This window comes from Pseudophryne corroboree, chromosome 3, assembly GCF_028390025.1.
Source record: "Pseudophryne corroboree isolate aPseCor3 chromosome 3, aPseCor3.hap2, whole genome shotgun sequence".
Classification (NCBI taxonomy): Eukaryota; Metazoa; Chordata; class Amphibia; order Anura; family Myobatrachidae; genus Pseudophryne; species Pseudophryne corroboree.
The window spans coordinates 525,272,174-525,292,595 of NC_086446.1; the positions used below are offsets into that span (position 1 = coordinate 525,272,174).

The following is a 20,422-nucleotide window of genomic DNA, read 5'->3' on the forward strand; positions in this document are numbered from 1 at the left end:
AGTATCACCTCCCAACTCTTCCTGCATCATGAGAACAAAATCCTAATGGAATCTGATAAAGCTCAAGATTACAGTCTGTCAGGCTGCCAGGGTATGGGTCATTAGGTCGACCACACTTAGGTCGACAGTCATTATGTAGACCATTATTTGTCGACATGCAGTAGGTCAACATGGAAAAGGTCGACGTGAGTTTTTTTTTTTTTACTGTTTTTGGTGTCGTTTTCTTCATAAAGTGACTGGGAACCCCAATTAGTGCACCGTGTTCGGGCAAGGTGCCTCGCTTCGCTACCACTGCGCTCGGCACAGGTTACCGTTCCCAATTGTAGTCCACGTGGATCGTAAAGTATGAAAAAGTAAAAAAAAATGAAAGAAAATTGTGAAAAACTCATGTTGACCTTTTTCCATGTCGACCTATTGCCCATGTCAACCTAATGCATGTCGGCCAATAGTGGTCGACCTAATGACTGTCGATCTAATGACCGCATCCTGGCTGCTGTGACCTCCTTTGCTTGCTTGCCTCTGTGCAAGATGTTTCTCTCAATCCACGTAGACTTGACAGACCATGCAGTTTTTTTTTGTTTTTTTCCTGGTGCTTAATTGCCATGATAAATTGCAGCTTAGTCATGTTATGGAGGGTATGTGAGAAGACAAAAGTTTTATGCTAAAAGTGGTGATTTTCAAGATGAGCCAACAGAGGTTTGTGATTTAGGAGTTTATTTATCAGGACCTCTTTTGAAAGAAGATTCTGTCTTTACTTATTGTAGTGATAGGAAATCTGTGCACATTTATCACAAAAACATTGTTTAACACGATGATGTTCGGCTGAGAATATTGAATACAGTGGGGTAAATTTACTAAAATGGGAATTCTATTTAAGATGTAATGTTGCCCGTAGTAGCCAATAAGATTCCAGGTATTATATTCTAGAAGGTGCTAGATAAATGAGAAGTAGAATCTGATTGGTTGCTATGGGCAACATCCCATCTTAAATAGAATCCCCACTTTAGTAAATTTACCCCAGTGCCTCAACATTGCCAACTTAGCTGCACACCTAAACTGGCGACGTTGGCGGTCACAAAGTGCGGTTGTTACACCATCGCCTGCACTTTAATTTGCCTCTAAGCGTATAATCTGGATAGTGAACTGTACCATGGGCTCCTATAATGATTATCCAGATTATCTGTTTTTATCAGTTTCATAGCTCAAAGTGAATGCTTTGGATTTAAATATAAGATCACATACATGCTTACTGCTTTGCATTTTACTATAGTAACATACTAAGGTATAGTAGAGGTGCCACTGAGCTGACATCACAGTTGAGTTGTCCCTAAAAGAATCCCCAGCTGTGGCATTCCAGAAATTCCAGTCACTGACTGAATAGGCTGCACTTGTCTGGTTCAAGAAACTTTAATGACATATTGTCAATGGCACACTGATGCCTCCTGCTGGCTGTTATTTGCGACAACTAACTGGGCCATAGTAGCTTTTACCAATGATAATAAATCCATACTCAGGGGAACATTTTTCTAAGCAGTGATAAGAGTGGAGAAGTGAGCCAGTGGAGAAATTTCCCCATCAACCAATCAGCGGCTCTGTATCATTTTATAGTATGCAAATTATAGATGTTACTTCACTGCTGATTGGTTGCCATGGGCAACTTCTCCACTGGCTCACTTCTCCGCTCTTATCACTGCTTAGTAAATGTACCCCTAAATAACTTAATCCAAGGATGTGTAAATGATCGGGCACTGCATTATGGAGTCCAAGTAGATTTAGTCCCATTTGTGGCACAGAATTCAAAGGGTTTGACCGGATGCACCTTGCACCGCAAGACGATCAGATTGTTTGGTCCCACTGGATTTGTGTTATTAGATGAATCCATTTTACCATCAGTAACCACCTGTTACTGACTCTACCAACTGTGTAGTGGATAGGTAACACTGCCACCACCAAGCTCCTACACCAACGCTTTGAACCTCTTATTTCCATTCGAGCTCCTACCATCGGCACCTGAAACTGCCTACTTCTGTGTATGCGTGGTCACGTTGCTACAACACCACCTGGTTGGTGTCTGATAATTCCTACTGGTCCCTCTCCATGGGCAGCCTTTGCAGGGTAGCTGGCAGGGGGCTTGAGATTGGAGACACTACGCTCAATCCACAACAGACGGAGAATGGAATAGCATGTTGCAATGTTTTGTTGGTCACATAATAAAGGCAAAATATTTATTGCTCAATGTGTTGGAAAAGACACTTGCCTTACCAGAGTGCGCTTGGGGTATCGCAGCATACAGATTTTACAGAAGTCTCTTAGAGTTAGTATGGGATACGGTCGTTAGGTCAACAGTCATTAGGTCGACATGCATTAGGTTGACAGGGACACTAGGTCGACATGGTCATTAGGTCAACATGTACTAGGTCAAAAGGTCGACATGCGTTTTTCACACTTTTTTTTTCTTTAAAATTTTTGGACTTTTTCATACTGTACGATCCATGTGGACTACAATCGGGAACGGTAGACCTGTGCCAAGCGCAGGGGCTAGCGGAGTGAGGCACCTTGCCCGAAGCATGGCGAGCGAAGCGAGCTATGCAAGGGGACACGGTGCACTAATTGGGGTTCCCTGTCACTTTACGAAGGAAACGACACAAAATAAGTAAGAAAACTCATGTCAACCTTTTGACGTGTCGACCTAGCACATGTTGACCTAATGACCATGTCGACCTAGTGTCCCTTTCGACCTAATGCATGTCGACCTATAGTGGTCGACCTTATGACTGTCGACCTAAGTTGGGTCGACCTAACGACCCATACCCTATAATATATATACATTCAGGACTCACAGGCTCTATTTTTATATCAAGACTATACAATACAATAGGCTACAATCCTGCCCCCTGACCTTTAGGGCAACTATAGTGTTTCTGCTCTGATGCGTGCGGGGCGCTAAGGTGTTGCCGCATGAGCTGTTAAAAAGGGGACGTGGCTGGCCGGGGAGTGGGCGTGGCCCTGTCATTGTCACTCTTGGGGGCATTTCCAGCACTGAAGGACGTGCTGGGCTGCTCCCAAGCCTTCCCTTCACTGTGAATAGATGGCGTGTGCACAACATCTGTTCACCAGGCAGTGATTGGCAACTGCAACTTTTTACAACCCGTGGGACTTTGTGGCTCACGGGTGGGTAAAGCACAGGGCAGGCGGTTTTAGCAGGGTGCTGCTAAAAGGGCAGGATGCATTTTGCCGTTTTTAAATTATGCTAGACTAAAACAGCCTATCGTAAACACTATCTTACATGTAAAAGGAACTGAACTGTCTGCTTCCTTTCATACATGTACTACCCGAACCAGTTTGCTTTCTTAAAACACAATCTGATTTATCTGATATAAGTGTCACAAAATTACAGGAAATACTTAAATGAAAAACATTTATCCACCAAACCTGCTGGACATTTTACATAAAGACGCATAGAAGATCTCTTGGTTTGCATTTCAAAGAAAAGGCTTGTTTGGTCCCCACCAAACCCCGTTGCTGGTGCCAGGGCAGTTACCATATCACTTGAGAAAATATCCAATGAATCTGAATCTGTTTCCAAATTTCAGGGACTTCTAAAAAATGAATCTGAATCTGTTTCCAAATTTCAGGGACTTCTAAAAAACACACACACACACACACACACACACACACACACACACACACACACACACACACACACACACACACACACACTTACTTACTTACTTACTTACTTACTTACTTTTTGAGTGTATAATCCACATACTGTAACCAAACATGCACTTACCCAATTTCAAAACTGCACACAGCGCTTAAAATATAACATGGGCATATATACAAAATATACATTTACAGCAATGAGGTGAGGCAGAGCTTCTCCTGTCATGCTCCAGTATAAAGAGTTTTGGCAATAAAATTAAGAGAAATACAAAGAAAATATTTATAAATATATGCTTTTGTATTACTCTAATCATTTTTACAGTGATAGAGTATACTGTAGTATAACAGGTGAGGTAGTGCCTATCTTGTCTGCACATCTCTGATGTATCTGTGTATAATGCCCACATGACCCCTCGGCTCATATGTGTATGTTAATCTGGCTCTAACACTAGTCAGTGCCTCCCCAGCCATTTACCTCACCGCACATCACTCATGTAACATGATAGTTCATATGAAAATGACACTGCAACACAAAGGATTACCTCCTCGGTGCCACAGCCACCATGTTATCCGGAAAAATCCCATATCCGGTATGCTCCTGGTCCCGAGCATTCCAGATATGGAGAAAAAAATTCAAGATACCTATTACCTCCTGGTGCCAATTAAAAAAGCTCAGTGATTAGCTCCCTCTGAGATGGAAATAGCTCCTAGACTCCCGGACACTGACTGAGGAAGCTGCCGAGAGATTCCTTAGGCGGAGAAACGCATCTTTTAAGGTACCTTCCAACCACCAGCTGGCTAAACATGTTCTGAGAACCTATATGTATAACTGGGAACTTACACTTGCACCAACATACATCTCTTCACTCATCTCAAAATATCTCCCTACCCGACCTCTCCGCTCTGCACAAGATCTACGTCTCTCATCCACACGCATTACTTGTTCACACTCAAAATTACAGGACTTTATCCGGGCTTCACCCACTCTGTGGAATGCCCTCCCACGCACAGTAAGACTCGCCTCTAGTCTCCAAACCTTTAAATGTTCCCTGAAAACTCACCTCTTCAGACAAGCCTATCAAATTCCAGACCCACCCACATAACCTTCAGTGCTTCCCTATCTAATTACATCCTCTGTAGAATATTCATAACATCACATATCTTGTCTTTCTTTAGTCTCACACCCTCCTGACACTTGGATAACTTTGTGGGGTATCATCATACAACCCATTAAGAACCTAGCAATCTGGTGGACCATTATGCAATAGGTAGCATCTATCCTTGTGTATCTATGCCTATTTCCCTATAGATTGTAAGCTTGCGAGCAGGGCCTTCCTACCTCTGTCTGTCTGTTTTTACCCAGTTTTGTTCTATTACTGTTGTTCTAATTGTAAAGCGCAACGGAATATGCTGCGCTATATAAGAAACTGTTAATAATAATAATAATAATAATACACTCACCTCTGGATATGGACTTGCTAACAAGGATCAAAGCACCAGAGCCGGGAGTCTAGGCGTTGTTTCCATCTCAGAGGGAAGACGTGGTAATAATTGCATACTAATACTAAGTAACATGGCCATGTTTTAATGGGTGGTCTTCAGGTTGCCGAATGTCGGGATCCCGGCTCACAGTATACCGGCACCGGAATCCTGACACCCGGCATACCGACAGATATTCTCCCTCGTGGGGGTCCACGGCCCCCCCTGGAGGGAGAATAAATAGCGTGGCGCGCCACCGTGCCCGCAAGGGGCTCATTTGCGCTCGCCATGCTGTTGGTATGCCGGCGGTCGGGCTCCCGGCGCCGGTATGCTGGTCACCGGGAGCCCGGCCGCTGTGCCTATGTTCATGTGGATACAAACCATCTAATTACTAACAGTACAGATACTTTGTAACAAGAATGTTACTAAAAGGATTTCCTTTTGACTATATTGATGTGAACATACTAAATATTTTGTATGCATGCATTTTTTTAGATGTATAATTGAGAACAGTTAAAGAAAGAGTAATAACTCCTCTTTAAAGAATCCGCTAGGAAGGTTCAAGGATTTACTATTTTATATGTCTTATGGATAATAAAAATTAATTTTAATTATAGCTTTTCAGCGCTTGCTATCCATATTTTTTTATTCTGGATATGGGATACTCGACCTGTAGCAATAATAATAATAATAATAATAATAATAATCATAATCATCATCATCATCATCAATAAAAAGTAATGCAACATGGAGTTGATGACTGTTCATTCAGTAGTTAAAATGCAAGTTGGAGGGTTTGACCATGAATTTGAGTTTTATTTAATTATGATTGTTGACTAAAACAAAATGATAGTTGTTTGCCTGTACTCACTGGGTGTGATTCATAGGGTCGACCACACTTAGGTCGACAGTGTCTAGGTCGACCACTATTGGTCGATAGTAAGTCAACACCAGCATTGGGTCGACATGACAAAAGGTCGACTTGAGTTTAAGAAAAAAATGTTTCGTTTTCTTCGTAGAGTGCCCAGGAACCCCAATTAGTGCACCGTGTCCCCTTGTATCTACGCTCGGCACAGGTTACCATTCCCAGTTGTAGTCCACGTGGATCGTAAAGTATGAAAAAGTAAAAAAAAAAAATGAAAAAAATCGTGAAAAATTCATGTCAACCTTTTGTCTTGTTGATCTAATGCATGTCGACCTAAATGTGCTCAACCTAGAGACCGGATACCGTAGTCACTGATCATGATTATTTTTAGAGTCTTTTAAAGATGTATTTATTTGTTATTGCAAAACTACTATAGCCATGGTTAGAGGTCTTTAACAGCATTTCTAGAATAGGTCAAAAAGGTAAAATGGCAAACTGTATCATTTCAGTTATGATTACTGGCCCTGCCCTTATGACTCCTCCAAAAATGCAGTCTGTTGAGATGTCGGTTACTTGGGAAAACCAGCATTCCAAGCATACAAACCTTGGCTTCACGACAACCTAAAGTGCTTAGGAGCAGTGTGCCTTTTGGCTTGCACCTTTGGCTTCTTTCTATAAAGGTTGGAGCAAGCAGATTTTAGTTCCTTGTGTTCACAGTGGATTATGTAACACACAGGTAGTATCCATTGTTCACAGCCTTATTTTAAATGTATTCAGTGTTGACAAGGACGTGAAACTTTTGTTAATTCATATAGAAATTTGACTAACCTTTTCCTTTTTGGATTCAATAAGCAGTCACTTTTATTACCAGATATTGCTGGAGGAGCATAAGAAGAAATATGGATGAGAGATTTTAATTTATTCCTAAATAATTATTTATGAGTATGACAGTGCCTTTTGTGAACACGAATATGTTATTTAAAGGGTGGAATTCAGTTGTTTGAACCGCTGGCAGCCAGTAGATGGCGCCCAATGGAGTTATTCAATTGTTCTGTAGCTCCGCTGTGGCGCGATCAGCCGCTGGTGTCAGCATTTCAGCTTGTTCCCACCAGGGGTGGCGAGCTGAAATGAACGAAAAGTGACCCCCCCCCAAATCTCCTATCGCTTTAGTCAGAAGTTCGGGAGCGATAAACAATTGAGTATTGCCCAAAATGTGAAAATTTTCCAGACATGCAGAAAACATTAATAAATTCAGCATATCGCTGACCAGGTAAGAGTTAAAGATGAAACATGGCCTCCGTTTCTGTATGAGAATTATGATATTTGCATTAAACTAATTGTATATGTCCATCACAGAATTTTAGTTCCACCATGTATGGGGTGTTTAATACTTTGTTGTATGCATTATCTTCTCAGGCCACCACGTGACTTGGACTCAAAAGCATGCATTCTAATTGGAGAAAAGGTACCGCTTTATATATTTAAAGGCTGAAAGACTTGAAATGTTACATATATGACACATTACTGTTTATGATGTGTTTTTAAAACCTCTAACTCATAGGTTCTCAAACTCGGTCCTCAGGATCCCACACAGTGCATGTTTTGCAGGTAACCCAGCAGGTGCACAGGTGTAGTCATTACTCACTGACACAATTTAAAAGGTCCACAGGTGGAGCTAATTATTTCATTTGTGATTCTGTGAGAAGACCTGCAAAACATGCACTGTGTGGGGTCCTGAGGACCGAGTTTGGGAACCTGTGCTCTAACTGTAGCTGCTTGGTGCTATACACAGAAACATTTCTGTGGATTTGACAAACTTCATGTAAAAGATATTCCATTAAAGCTGCATTACCACCTAGTAACATATTATACTAAGCAGCTAGCCAATGCCATCTTGTTTAAAGGATAACTACATTTAGCCAATCTTTACCATGTCTTCAAAAAACTAGCATAAACATAGACATGATAGACCAGCCTCTCCTTGAAGTTGTCTCAACCTCTAGAATTCAAGTCTTCAAGGGGAAGCTGCAAACCAAGAATTATGGTCTTAGGTGCTACAAATAACCATGAGCTTGTGCTGGAGCCTTGTGCGATGTGCAGCTACAGGCTCTTACAAGTGAAAATAAGAGACATTGGAGGTCATTCAGAGTTGATCGTAGCTTTGCTAAATTTAGCACAGCTACGATCGTTACCTCAGACATGTGGGTGGACGCCCAGCACAGGGCTAGTCCGTCCCGCATGTCCGTGCCGGCCCCCCCGCACAAATACAAAAGCATCGCACAGAGGCAAGGCCTTTGTATTTGAAGAGTAACTCCCGGCCAGCGCAGCTCCTGCGGCTGGCCGGGAGTTGCTAGTCGCTCCCGCTGGCCGCAGCTGCCGCGGCCCGCCCCCCCAACGGTCCGGCCACACCTGCGTTGGCCGGACCACTCCCCCTAAACGGCGGCTTAACTCCGCCGTTCAGCCCCCTCCCGTCTAGCGACCGCCTCTGTCGTCTCAGAGGCGATCACTAGGTAACGAAAGCTGCCATGCACCGGCGCACTGCAGCACCGGTGCATGCGCAGTTCCGACCCGAACGCTGCGCTGCGACAAACTGCAGCGAGCGATCGGGTCGGAATGACCCCCATTGTAATATCCTAACAGTGGTTCCCAAACTTTTTTGAATCCCGGCGCCCTAGAGTATCAAAACAAATTTCACGTCAACCCTAGACCGACAGTTTCTTCTTGAGAAATTTAGAAAGAAATATTAAATAAAGTGAGTTGTGTTTGTATGTCATCCTTAGGTCCAATTGTGTGGTGAGGAACAAGATTTGCTTCTGCTTGTCCACATATTTTATGATTGGCAACCACCAGCACTGGTTTTGCCTATTACATTGATTTATAAATAATTTGAAGTGATCCTGGACCACCAATACAATGCACCCCTGCAAGTGCAACTCGTTCATGTTCTCTCCATTCAAAGTTATGGGGCGGTAAAAGACGCATCCCGGCGTGGCCAGGCACGGGCACGTCTAGCTGCAAGGGGACTGCACATGGCGGCTAGATGTAGCCACGATGAGCATGGCTACATCTGTGTGTGTGTGTGATTTTTTTTTTTTCAGTTTGAAAACTTTTTTTTAATACATTCTTTTGAATACATGTATTGGTATATTAAAGGTAGGAGTGCAAATGTCTTTGTTATAGATTTACAGCTGTTTTTAACAAAGGTGTGAAATGCAAGCTAGTCATTAACTGTCAGAAACATTGCAGTTACAGAGGTAGAACAGATATTTTAGAGCTTAAACTGAACAGTGGGCTGCAGATGACCTCTGATCACACATACTGTACATAATCAAACTGTGCTTCATAATTCACTTTCTGTTTCATTAAATGTTACTAAGTGTTTGTTTTCTTTTTTCCTTTTTTTTTTTTTTTTTTTAAGACTGCATACATCGCCTGTAGCCAAGAGGGGTTTATAAAGCATGTAATCTTAATCCAAAATAAAAAATCTCTCATCTAAAGGAGCCCTGCTGAGTTCACGGGAGCTAAATGGCGATGCCTGGTGGAAAATGAGCCATGTTTGTTTAAGCCTGATTTTGTGTACCTGTCACTTCAGATATGCCCATGAGTTAAGAATAGAACATTGTGTTCTTCATGGAACATTTTTCCAGGAGTTGCCAAATTCAGTTTACCCAATGAGCTGAATGTTAGGAAGTCCATGGACAAAATACCTATACAATGAAAGGGGCTGCTTCGCCATGCTGAAAGAACCAGTGCCGCAGATGGCTGCATGAAATTTTTATGTGCTGCATTATACTGTTAAGTATATCAGTAATTTGGTCCTGGGACAGCTATTAAATGCTGCACAGCAAATACACTCTTTCTCCTTATGCTGCTATAAGCAGTTAATGAACGCCATTCCAAGAGCTGCATGCTATGGCACCTTATGCCAAGATCGTTCTAATTACGCAGCGCATTCTCAGCTGGCCAGTTAGGGGTGGTGATGGTGGCATCCGAATGGAAATGACCTTTTTGGCCGCCATCCAGCCCACATAATCACAACGGGACTGTGTGTCTGCTGTTTGGCCAGCAACGTAATTGTGGCATAGCATCCCACACTTAAGGATGTGCACTTATCACTCCATGTATTTTGTAAAACCAATCTTTTTCCAAAAAGGGTTTGGAAAAATTAGGAATATTTTCTTTTTTCCTTTTAATGTTGCACTACAGTGATTGGGAGCGCAGGCGTTTAATTTATATAAGCAAGAGTTTTCTGCAGAATTAAATATTTATTATGTATTTAACTTAAGTTCCAGCATGTTAGTAGTAGCTCATATTTTTATTTATATACAGAATTAGACTTGCAGGGATTTAAAAGCATCCCTTACAAACATACATACAAAGATACTACAATATTGGGGATTTTCATTTTCTTGTCCAAACAGGATTGTTTAGATGCCCAAACTATTGTCACAATTGAATTGGGCCATAGATCTGCAAACTCGGTCCTCATTACCCCACACAGTGCATGTTTTGCAGGTTACCCAGCAGGCGCACAGGTGTATTAATTACTCAGACACATTTTAAAAGGTTCGCAGGTGGAAAACATGCACTGTGTGGGGTAATGAGGACCGACTTTGCAGACCTATGAATTGGGCGCACATGCGTGTTGCGCCCAAACAGACCGGGTTTAGCCACATAAAATGGTTAAACTCTTCTATAAAGACCTGCATCGGGCATCCAAAGTGCCGAGTTTGGCTGTGTCCAGCAGCCATGTGACCTCCATGGCTACTGGACACCGAATGGCAGAACAGTTGAATTGCTGCCATTGGGTGCCATCTAGTGGCGGCTGCAGTTAACACAGTTGAATCGCCCCATAGTGCCAAGTATAAATCTAGTTGTTCAGAATAAGTGTGTTGTGAAGCCCCAGAATGAACCCGTGTCCAGCCTGCAGTGTGTTTCAAGCCGCTGTGACAAGGCATGAAACGCATGTTCAGTTACCCGGGCTGGACCTGGAATTTTGGCATAAAAGGGGTGTAAGCAATGTTTGCTTCCTCTGTGGGATAGAATAAATGGCATACTGAAGCTATATAGTTCAGCATAAACACATCCATCATCTCCAGTATATTCATTAGCATTCTGAAACATAGGGGCAAATGTACTAAGCCTTGGAGAGTGATAAAGCGGAGACAGATAAAGTAACAGCCAATCCGCTTCTGTCCTTTTTGAAACGCAGCCTGTAACATGACAGGAGCGGATTGGCTGGTATTATCTATCTCCGCTGTATTACTCTCCAAGGCTTAGTACATGTGCGTATTATTTTATTTATATTCATGACAAAATGTGACTGTGAAGGTAGCAGACTTTGACACAGAATAAATATTCTATTTAGATTATGGTTTTGTGATAGGGTAGACGTGCAATTACACAGAGTCCTTTTATTTTTGTACCTTCATGACTTATAGTTGATCTTTGTTCCAGTTGGTTTTTCTATAACTCTGTTCGCTCAGCTGTATTGACCAGTGAGGACTTTTTATAGGACTGCCACTACGAATAACAAGTGTCTGTTTCCTGGAACACCTGGGATACTGTTGTCTACCTCTAGCTTGATGAGCTGCAGCCCCAGCTTGTATCTCGGCACCCGGGTGTAGAGCAGCGTGGTGCATGATCACAGGTGCACAGTTACAGGCTGGTGTCAGTATAGGGGCGCACAGTCTGGTATTTGTGCGCCCCCTGTACCATCACAGGGTGGTGTTGGTACGAGGATGGATGAGTGGCACGATCACAGGTTGGTGTTGTGGGTGCATGATCATAGGCTGGTGTCGATATGAAGGAGGGTACACTATCACAGGCTGATGTCTGGTCCGGGGGACGCGCGATTGCAGGCTGGTGTCTGGTCCGGGGGACGCGCGATTTCAGGCTGGTGTCTGGTTCGGGGGACGCGCGATTGCAGGCTGGTGTCTGGTCCGGGGGACGTGCGATTGCAGACTGGTGTCTGGTCCGGGGGACGTGCGATTGCAGACTGGTGTCTGGTCCGGGGGACGCGCGATTGCAGACTGGTGTCTGGTCCGGGGGACGCGCGATTGCAGACTGGTGTCTGGTCCGGGGGACGCGCGATTGCAGACTGGTGTCTGGTCCGGGGGACGCGCGATTGCAGACTGGTGTCTGGTCCGGGGGACGCGCGATTGCAGACTGGTGTCTGGTCCGGGGGACGCGCGATTGCAGACTGGTGTCAGTGTAGTGGTCTCAGCTTAGGGGCACAATTACAGGCTTGTGTCAGTATAAGTGGCACACAATCACAGACTGGTGGTCTTAGTGCAGGTGGAACACAATCATAGGCTTGAACGATGCAGGTAGATGGAACCCTATTGTAGTGCTCAAGAAAAATCTAAAAATTCTCTAGATATTACTAATGTGGTACATTGTCCATCAATCTTGAAATCCCAGGCCAGTGCCAGCGCAGGGGGCATTAATCTCCTGCATGACATTGTTGTCCCTGCAGTCGCAAGCCCCCGTGGCCAGGCTGCGTAACATATCATGAAGTCCTATCCGGCAAGCTCGTTCTGCTGGAAGCACTCTGCATGCAGGGGGTGATGCTGCGTTTCCAGCAGCGGTAGACCATGAAGTGCGCCATCCACCTCCTCGGCCTTCTGCCTGCATGCAGTTTAGCTGGTGGGGATGGTGGACAGATCCCAAGGAGATGGGGGAGCCGGTGGGCAGGGAGGTTTCAGGTAATGATTTGACACTACAGGCGTTTAATTAAGTGGATATATCATTATTATTGCTATTGGCTGTGGCACATGCGTCACGGCACATCATGCGGGATACACTTATTTCTGAAAACGGAGTCCCTTACTGCCTATAGCGCATAAAATACATACTATAGCGCATATCTGCAATCCCTGATAATTATAGTGCAAAAAAAATGTTAGATGGTTGGTTTGTGGCTCTTATGATTTCATTTTGTTTGAAACTTGTAACCCTTTATTGCGGTGTTGTTTGATATTATGTTCTCTTTGTGTTCAGAACTTTGAGGTAAAAGCAGATGACCTCCTGCCAATTGAAGAACTTGGCCGAGGGGCCTATGGAGTGGTGGAAAAAATGCGACATGTACCAAGTGAACAGATAATGGCAGTAAAAGTAAGCAATGGCAATTTGTATATGTGTAGTGTTTTTTGTCTTGAATTGCATAGATTGTTGCGCATTTCACTACATTCCTGAGTTTTTAAAAGCAGCATTCTGGATCATTTGTTGACATCATATACTGAACATCTCAACAAATTCTGGTTGCATAGTAAGAAGGAGATTCACACTGGCAACTAGTTGTCAGGGGTACAGTAGATTGGGAAAGTATACCCAACTACCCAACTAGTGTATTGATCCAAGCATGAGTTCCTTGTTCTGAGTTGTTAAAGATCTTCCCCTCTGAACTTATGTTCATGATTGGACACTTGGGGGTGTATTCAATGCTTGTCGGATTCTTTCCGACGGAAAGGATCCAACAATGCAGTATTCAATGAGTGGCCAAATCCGACAGGATTTGGGCGTTCCCGACAATGCCAATCCAACTTTTTTTAAAGTCTGGTTGACATTGTCGGAAATGGGGCTGAAACCTGTCGGATTTGGCCGCGATTCCGACAAAACACGTGGATCTGCGGCTATTCGGCCGATCCACGTGTTTTCAGACAAGTCGGAATTGCCGACTTGTCGGAAAAACGACAGTTAAGTTGAATAGGTCGGAACAATTTCCCACGTAAAAAAGTCGGAAACTGTTGTCTTTCCGACAAGACGGCAGTTCCGACTGCAATTGAATCCACCCCGTGGCCAGTTAACAGTTGAGGCTTATTAACCAGCCAAACAAGGCCCATCAATAGCAACAGTTTCTTATCCTCAAGTTCTTACAGGCGTCCACAGATTTGCCAGATCACCAAGTCCTCAGAGTATTGGTAATTAAAACATTCTGTTTAATTTTTGTTAGCTTATTTTCTCTATCGTCCTAGTGGATGCTGGGGTTCCTGAAAGGACCATGGGGAATAGCGGCTCCGCAGGAGACAGGGCACAAAAAGTAAAGCTTTTCCAGATCAGGTGGTGTGCACTGGCTCCTCCCCCTATGACCCTCCTCCAGACTCCAGTTAGATTTTTGTGCCCGGCCGAGAAGGGTGCAATCTAGGTGGCTCTCCTAAAGAGCTGCTTAGAAAAAGTTTAGCTAGGTTTTTTATTTTACAGTGATTCCTGCTGGCAACAGGATCACTGCAGCGAGGGACTGAGGGGAGAAGGAGTCAACTCACCTGCGTGCAGGATGGATTGGCTTCTTGGCTACTGGACATCAAGCTCCAGAGGGACGATCACAGGTACAGCCTGGATGGTCACCGGAGCCGCGCCGCCGGCCCCCTTGCAGATGCTGAAGTCAGAAGAGGTCCAGAATCGGCGGCTGAAGACTCCTGCAGTCTTCTAAAGGTAGCGCACAGCACTGCAGCTGTGCGCCATTTTCCTCTCAGCACACTTCACACGGCAGTCACTGAGGGTGCAGGGCGCTGGGAGGGGGGCGCCCTGGGAGGCAAATGTAACCTATATAAAGGCTAAAAATACCTCACATATAGCCCCCAGAGGCTATATGGAGATATTTAACCCCTGCCTGATTTCTCTAAATAGCGGGAGACGAGCCCGCCAGAAAAGGGGCGGGGCCTATCTCCTCAGCACACGGCGCCATTTCCTCTCACAGCTCCGCTGGTCAGGACGGCTCCCAAGTCTCTCCCCTGCACTGCACTACAGAAACAGGGTAAAACAGAGAGGGGGGGCAAATTTATGGCGATATTTTGATATAACAAAGCAGCTATAAGGGAGCACTTATTATAAGGCTATCCCTGATATATATATATATAGCGCTTTTGGTGTGTGCTGGCAAACTCTCCCTCTGTCTCCCCAAAGGGCTAGTGGGTCCTGTCTTCGTTAGGAGCATTCCCTGTGTGTCTGCTGTGTGTCGGTACGTGTGTGTCGACATGTATGAGGACGATATTGGCGTGGAGGCGGAGCAATTGCCAAATATGAGGATGTCACCCCCTAGGGAGTCGACACCAGAATGGATGCCTTTATTTATGGAACTACGGGATAGTGTCAACACGCTAAAGCAGTCGTTTGACGACATGAGACGGCCGGACAATCAATTAGTGCCTGTCCAGGCGACTCAAACACCGTCAGGGGCTGTGAAACGCCCTTTGCCTCAGTCGGTCGACACAGACCCAGACACAGGCGATGACTCCAGTGGTGACGGTGACGAATCAACCGTATTTTCCGGTAGGGCCACACGTTATATGATTTTGGCAATGAAGGAGGCGTTACATTTAGCTGATACTACAGGTACCACTAAACAGGGTATTATGTGGGGTGTGAAAAAACTACCTATAGTTTTTCCTGAATCAGAAGAACTAAATGACGTGTGTAATGAAGCGTGGGTTGCCCCTGATAAAAAGCTGATAATTTCAAAGAAATTACTGGCATTATACCCTTTCCCGCCAGAGGTTAGGGAGCGCTGGGAAACACCTCCTAGGGTGGACAAGGCGCTAACACGCTTATCTAAACAAGTGGCGTTACCCTCTCCTGAGACGGCCGCACTTAAAGATCCATCAGATAGGAGGATGGAAAATATCCAAAAAAGTATATACACACATGCAGGTGTTATACTACGACCAGCTATAGCGACTGCCTGGATGTGCAGTGCTGGGGTAGTTTGGTCAGAGTCCCTGATTGAAAATATTGATACCCTGGACAGGGACAATATTTTACTGTCGTTAGAACAAATAAAGGATGCATTTCTTTATATGCGTGATGCACAGAGGGATATCTGCACACTGGCATCACGGGTAAGTGCTATGTCCATTTCGGCCAGAAGAGCTTTATGGACGCGACAGTGGACAGGCGATGCGGATTCAAAACGGCATATGGAAGTTTTGCAGTATAAAGGGGAGGAGTTATTTGGAGTCGGTCTATCAGATTTGGTGGCCACGGCTACAGCCGGGAAATCCACCTTTCTACCTCAAGTCACTCCCCAACAGAAAAAGGCACCGACCTTTCAACCGCAGCCCTTTCGTTCCTTTAAAAATAAGAGAGCAAAGGGCTATTCATATCTGCCACGAGGCAGAGGTCGAGGGAAGAGACAGCAACAGGCAGCTCCTTCCCAGGATCAGAAGCCCTCCCCGGCTTCTACAAAAGCCTCAGCATGACGCTGGGGCTTCTCAAGCGGACTCGGGGACGGTGGGGGGTCGTCTCAAAAATTACAGCGCGCAGTGGGCTCACTCGCAAGTAGATCCCTGGATCCTGCAGATAATATCTCAGGGGTACAGGTTGGAATTAGAGACAGATCCACCTCGCCGTTTCCTGAAGTCTGCTTTACCAACGTCCCCCTCCGAAAGGGAGACGGTTTTGGAAGCCATTCACAAGCTGTACTCTCAGCAGGTGATAGTCAAGGTACCTCTTCTGCAACAAGGGAAGGGGTATTATTCCACTCTTTTTGTGGTACCGAAGCCGGATGGCTCGGTAAGGCCTATTCTAAATCTGAAGTCCTTGAACCTGTACATAAAGAAGTTCAAGTTCAAGATGGAGTCACTCAGAGCAGTGATAGCGAACCTGGAAGAGGGGGACTTTATGGTATCCTTGGACATCAAGGATGCGTATCTCCACGTTCCAATTTACCCCTCACACCAGGGGTACCTCAGGTTCGTTGTACAAAACTGTCACTATCAGTTTCAGACGCTGCCGTTCGGATTGTCCACGGCACCTCGGGTCTTTACAAAGGTAATGGCCGAGATGATGATTCTTCTTCGAAGAAAAGGCGTATTAATTATCCCATACTTGGACGATCTCCTAATAAGGGCAAGGTCCAGAGAACAGCTAGAGATGGGATTAGCACTGTCTCAAGAAGTGCTAAAACAGCACGGGTGGATTCTGAATATTCCAAAATCCCAGTTAATGCCGACAACTCGTCTGCTGTTCCTAGGGATGATTCTGGACACGGTTCAGAAAAAGGTTTTTCTCCCGGAGGAAAAAGCCAAGGAGTTATCCGAGCTTGTCAGGAACCTCCTAAAACCAGGAAAGGTGTCTGTACATCAATGCACAAGAGTCCTGGGAAAAATGGTGGCTTCTTACGAAGCAATTCCATTCGGCAGATTCCACGCAAGAATTTTCCAAAGGGATCTGTTGGACAAATGGTCAGGGTCGCATCTTCAGATGCACCTGCGGATAACCCTGTCTCCAAGGACAAGGGTGTCTCTTCTGTGGTGGTTGCAGAGTGCTCATCTATTGGAGGGCCGCAGATTCGGCATACAGGATTGGATCCTGGTGACCACGGACGCCAGCCTGAGAGGCTGGGGAGCAGTCACACAAGGAAGAAACTTCCAGGGAGTATGGACGAGCCTGGAAACGTCTCTTCACATAAACATTCTGGAACTAAGAGCAATCTACAATGCTCTAAGCCAGGCAGAACCTCTGCTTCAGGGAAAACCGGTGTTGATCCAGTCGGACAACATCACGGCAGTCGCCCATGTGAACAGACAGGGCGGCACAAGAAGCAGGAGTGCAATGGCAGAAGCTGCAAGGATTCTTCGCTGGGCAGAGAATCATGTGATAGCACTGTCAGCAGTGTTCATCCCGGGAGTGGACAACTGGGAAGCAGACTTCCTCAGCAGACACGATCTTCACCCGGGAGAGTGGGGACTTCATCCAGAAGTCTTCCACATGCTGGTAACCCGTTGGGAAAGACCAATGGTGGACATGATGGCGTCTCGCCTCAACAAAAAACTGGACAGGTATTGCGCCAGGTCAAGAGATCCGCAGGCAATAGCTGTGGACGCGCTGGTAACGCCTTGGGTGTACCAGTCGGTGTATGTGTTTCCTCCTCTGCCTCTCATACCAAAAGTATTGAGAATTATACGGCAAAGAGGCGTAAGAACGATACTAGTGGTTCCGGATTGGCCAAGAAGGACTTGGTACCCGGAACTTCAAGAGATGATCACGGAAGATCCGTGGCCTCTACCTCTAAGGAGGGACTTGCTTCAGCAGGGTCCCTGTCTGTTTCAAGACTTACCGCGGCTGCGTTTGACGGCATGGCGGTTGAACGCCAGATCCTAAAGGAAAAAGGCATGCCGGAAGAAGTCATTCCTACTTTGATTAAAGCAAGGAAGGAAGTAACCGTGCAACATTATCACCGAATTTGGCGAAAATATGTTGCGTGGTGAGAAGATCGGAGTGCTCCGACGGAGGAATTTCAACTGGGTCGATTCCTACATTTCCTGCAATCAGGATTGTCTATGGGTCTCAAATTGGGATCTATTAAGGTTCAAATTTCGGCCCTGTCGATTTTCTTTCAAAAAGAATTGGCTTCAGTCCCTGAAGTCCAGACCTTTGTTAAGGGAGTGCTGCATATACAGCCTCCTGTGGTGCCTCCAGTGGCACCGTGGGATCTCAATGTGGTTTTGGACTTTCTAAAATCTCATTGGTTTGAACCACTAAAAAAGGTGGATTTGAAATATCTCACATGGAAAGTGACCATGCTTCTAGCCCTGGCTTCGGCCAGGAGAGTGTCAGAACTGGCAGCTTTATCTTACAGAAGCCCATATCTGATTTTCCATTCGGACAGGGCAGAACTGCGGACTCGTCCGCATTTTCTCCCTAAGGTGGTGTCAGCATTTCATCTGAACCAGCCTATTGTAGTGCCTGCGGCTACAAGTGACTTGGAGGACTCCAAGTTACTGGACGTTGTCAGAGCATTAAAAATATATATTGCAAGGACAGCTGGAGTCAGAAAATCTGACTCGTTGTTTATATTGTATGCACCCAACAAGATGGGTGCTCCTGCGTCTAAGCAGACGATTGCTCGTTGGATCTGTAGCACAATCCAACTTGCACATTCTGTGGCAGGCCTGCCACAGCCTAAATCTGTAAAGGCCCACTCCACAAGGAAGGTGGGCTCATCTTGGGCGGCTGCCCGAGGGGTCTCGGCATTACAGCTTTGCCGAGCAGCTACGTGGTCAGGGGAGAACACGTTTGTAAAATTTTACAAATTTGATACTCTGGCTAAGGAGGACCTGGAGTTCTCTCATTCGGTGCTGCAGAGTCATCCGCACTCTCCCGCCCGTTTGGGAGCTTTGGTATAATCCCCATGGTCCTTTCAGGAACCCCAGCATCCACTAGGACGATAGAGAAAATAAGATTTTACTTACCGATAAATCTATTTCTCGGAGTCCGTAGTGGATGCTGGGCGCCCATCCCAAGTGCGGATTATCTGCAATAATTGTACATAGTTATTGTTAACTAATTCGGGTTATTGTTGAAGGAAGCCATCTTTCAGAGGCTCCGCTGTTATCATACTGTTAACTGGGTTTAGATCACAAGTTGTACGGTGTGATTGGTGTGGCTGGTATGAGTCTTACCCGGGATTCAAAATCCTCCCTTATTGTGTACGCTCGTCCGGGCACAGTACCTAACTGGAGTCTGGAGGAGGGTCATAGGGGGAGGAGCCAGTGCACACCACCTGATCTGGAAAAGCTTTACTTTTTGTGCCCTGTCTCCTGCGGAGCCACTATTCCCCATGGTCCTTTCAGGAACCCCAGCATCCACTACGGACTCCGAGAAATAGATTTATCGGTAAGTAAAATCTTATTTTCACCCAAAATATTTTTGGGTTTGAATTCACTTTGTAGAGCAGAAGTAGTTGTGGTCCATGACTGACATGACTGCTGATCTGGTTGTGTTCCTTATAACTCTATTCTCTTCTCTCTACAGCGTATTAGAGCAACTGTGAACAGCCAGGAGCAGAAGAGGCTGCTGATGGACTTAGATATCTCTATGCGCACAGTAGATTGTCACTTTACTGTAACATTTTATGGAGCACTATTTAGAGAGGTACCCATTTATATTATATCAGTATTTCAGCTAATGTAAGCATTTAAACTTTTTTCAGTGGGTTAAACATTAAAATAAACATTGATCACAGTAAAGGAATATGACATGAGAATAGATGCCCACACACACAAGGCAATGATCATTTTTGGATACATCTGCCAGTATGACTAATAATTAGCTTACCAATTTTAATTGGGTTTATTATCTGCCATTGCTTTCATTCTGGGACTAAGCACCTATGATACCACAAAGCATTAGCAGTGCTGAATGGAACACATAGCTGTTCTCTGTCTAGGCATAGATCACCATTGTTTGGGGATGGCACCAAAGACCTTTATACAAAGTAATCTAAACATATAGCCGAGTAGTATGGTAATGTGGTGAGTTTCCATGGGAATACAACTTTTTGGACGCTGTTTAAAGCTTTGAAGGTAAGAGATGATCTGATACAAGGAGCTTAATTCAATTTAAAGATTTAAAGCAATGTTAATAGCGTCTGGAAGGAGGTCCCGGAGCTATTCAATCGGCCGCTCTCTTAAG

The 20,422-nt window shown here is 45.0% G+C and overlaps 1 protein-coding gene across 1 annotated transcript in view; it reads left to right on the forward strand.

Moving 5' to 3' along the window:
* MAP2K6 (mitogen-activated protein kinase kinase 6) overlaps positions 1 to 20,422 on the forward strand; it is a 126,872-nt gene that overhangs the window by 66,433 nt on the left and 40,017 nt on the right. The window contains exons 3-5 of the mRNA XM_063961137.1: positions 7,427 to 7,475; positions 13,013 to 13,126; positions 19,763 to 19,882. Coding sequence (XP_063817207.1) covers positions 7,427 to 7,475; positions 13,013 to 13,126; positions 19,763 to 19,882 — 283 coding nt within the window. The remainder of the gene's footprint in view (positions 1 to 7,426; positions 7,476 to 13,012; positions 13,127 to 19,762; positions 19,883 to 20,422) is intronic.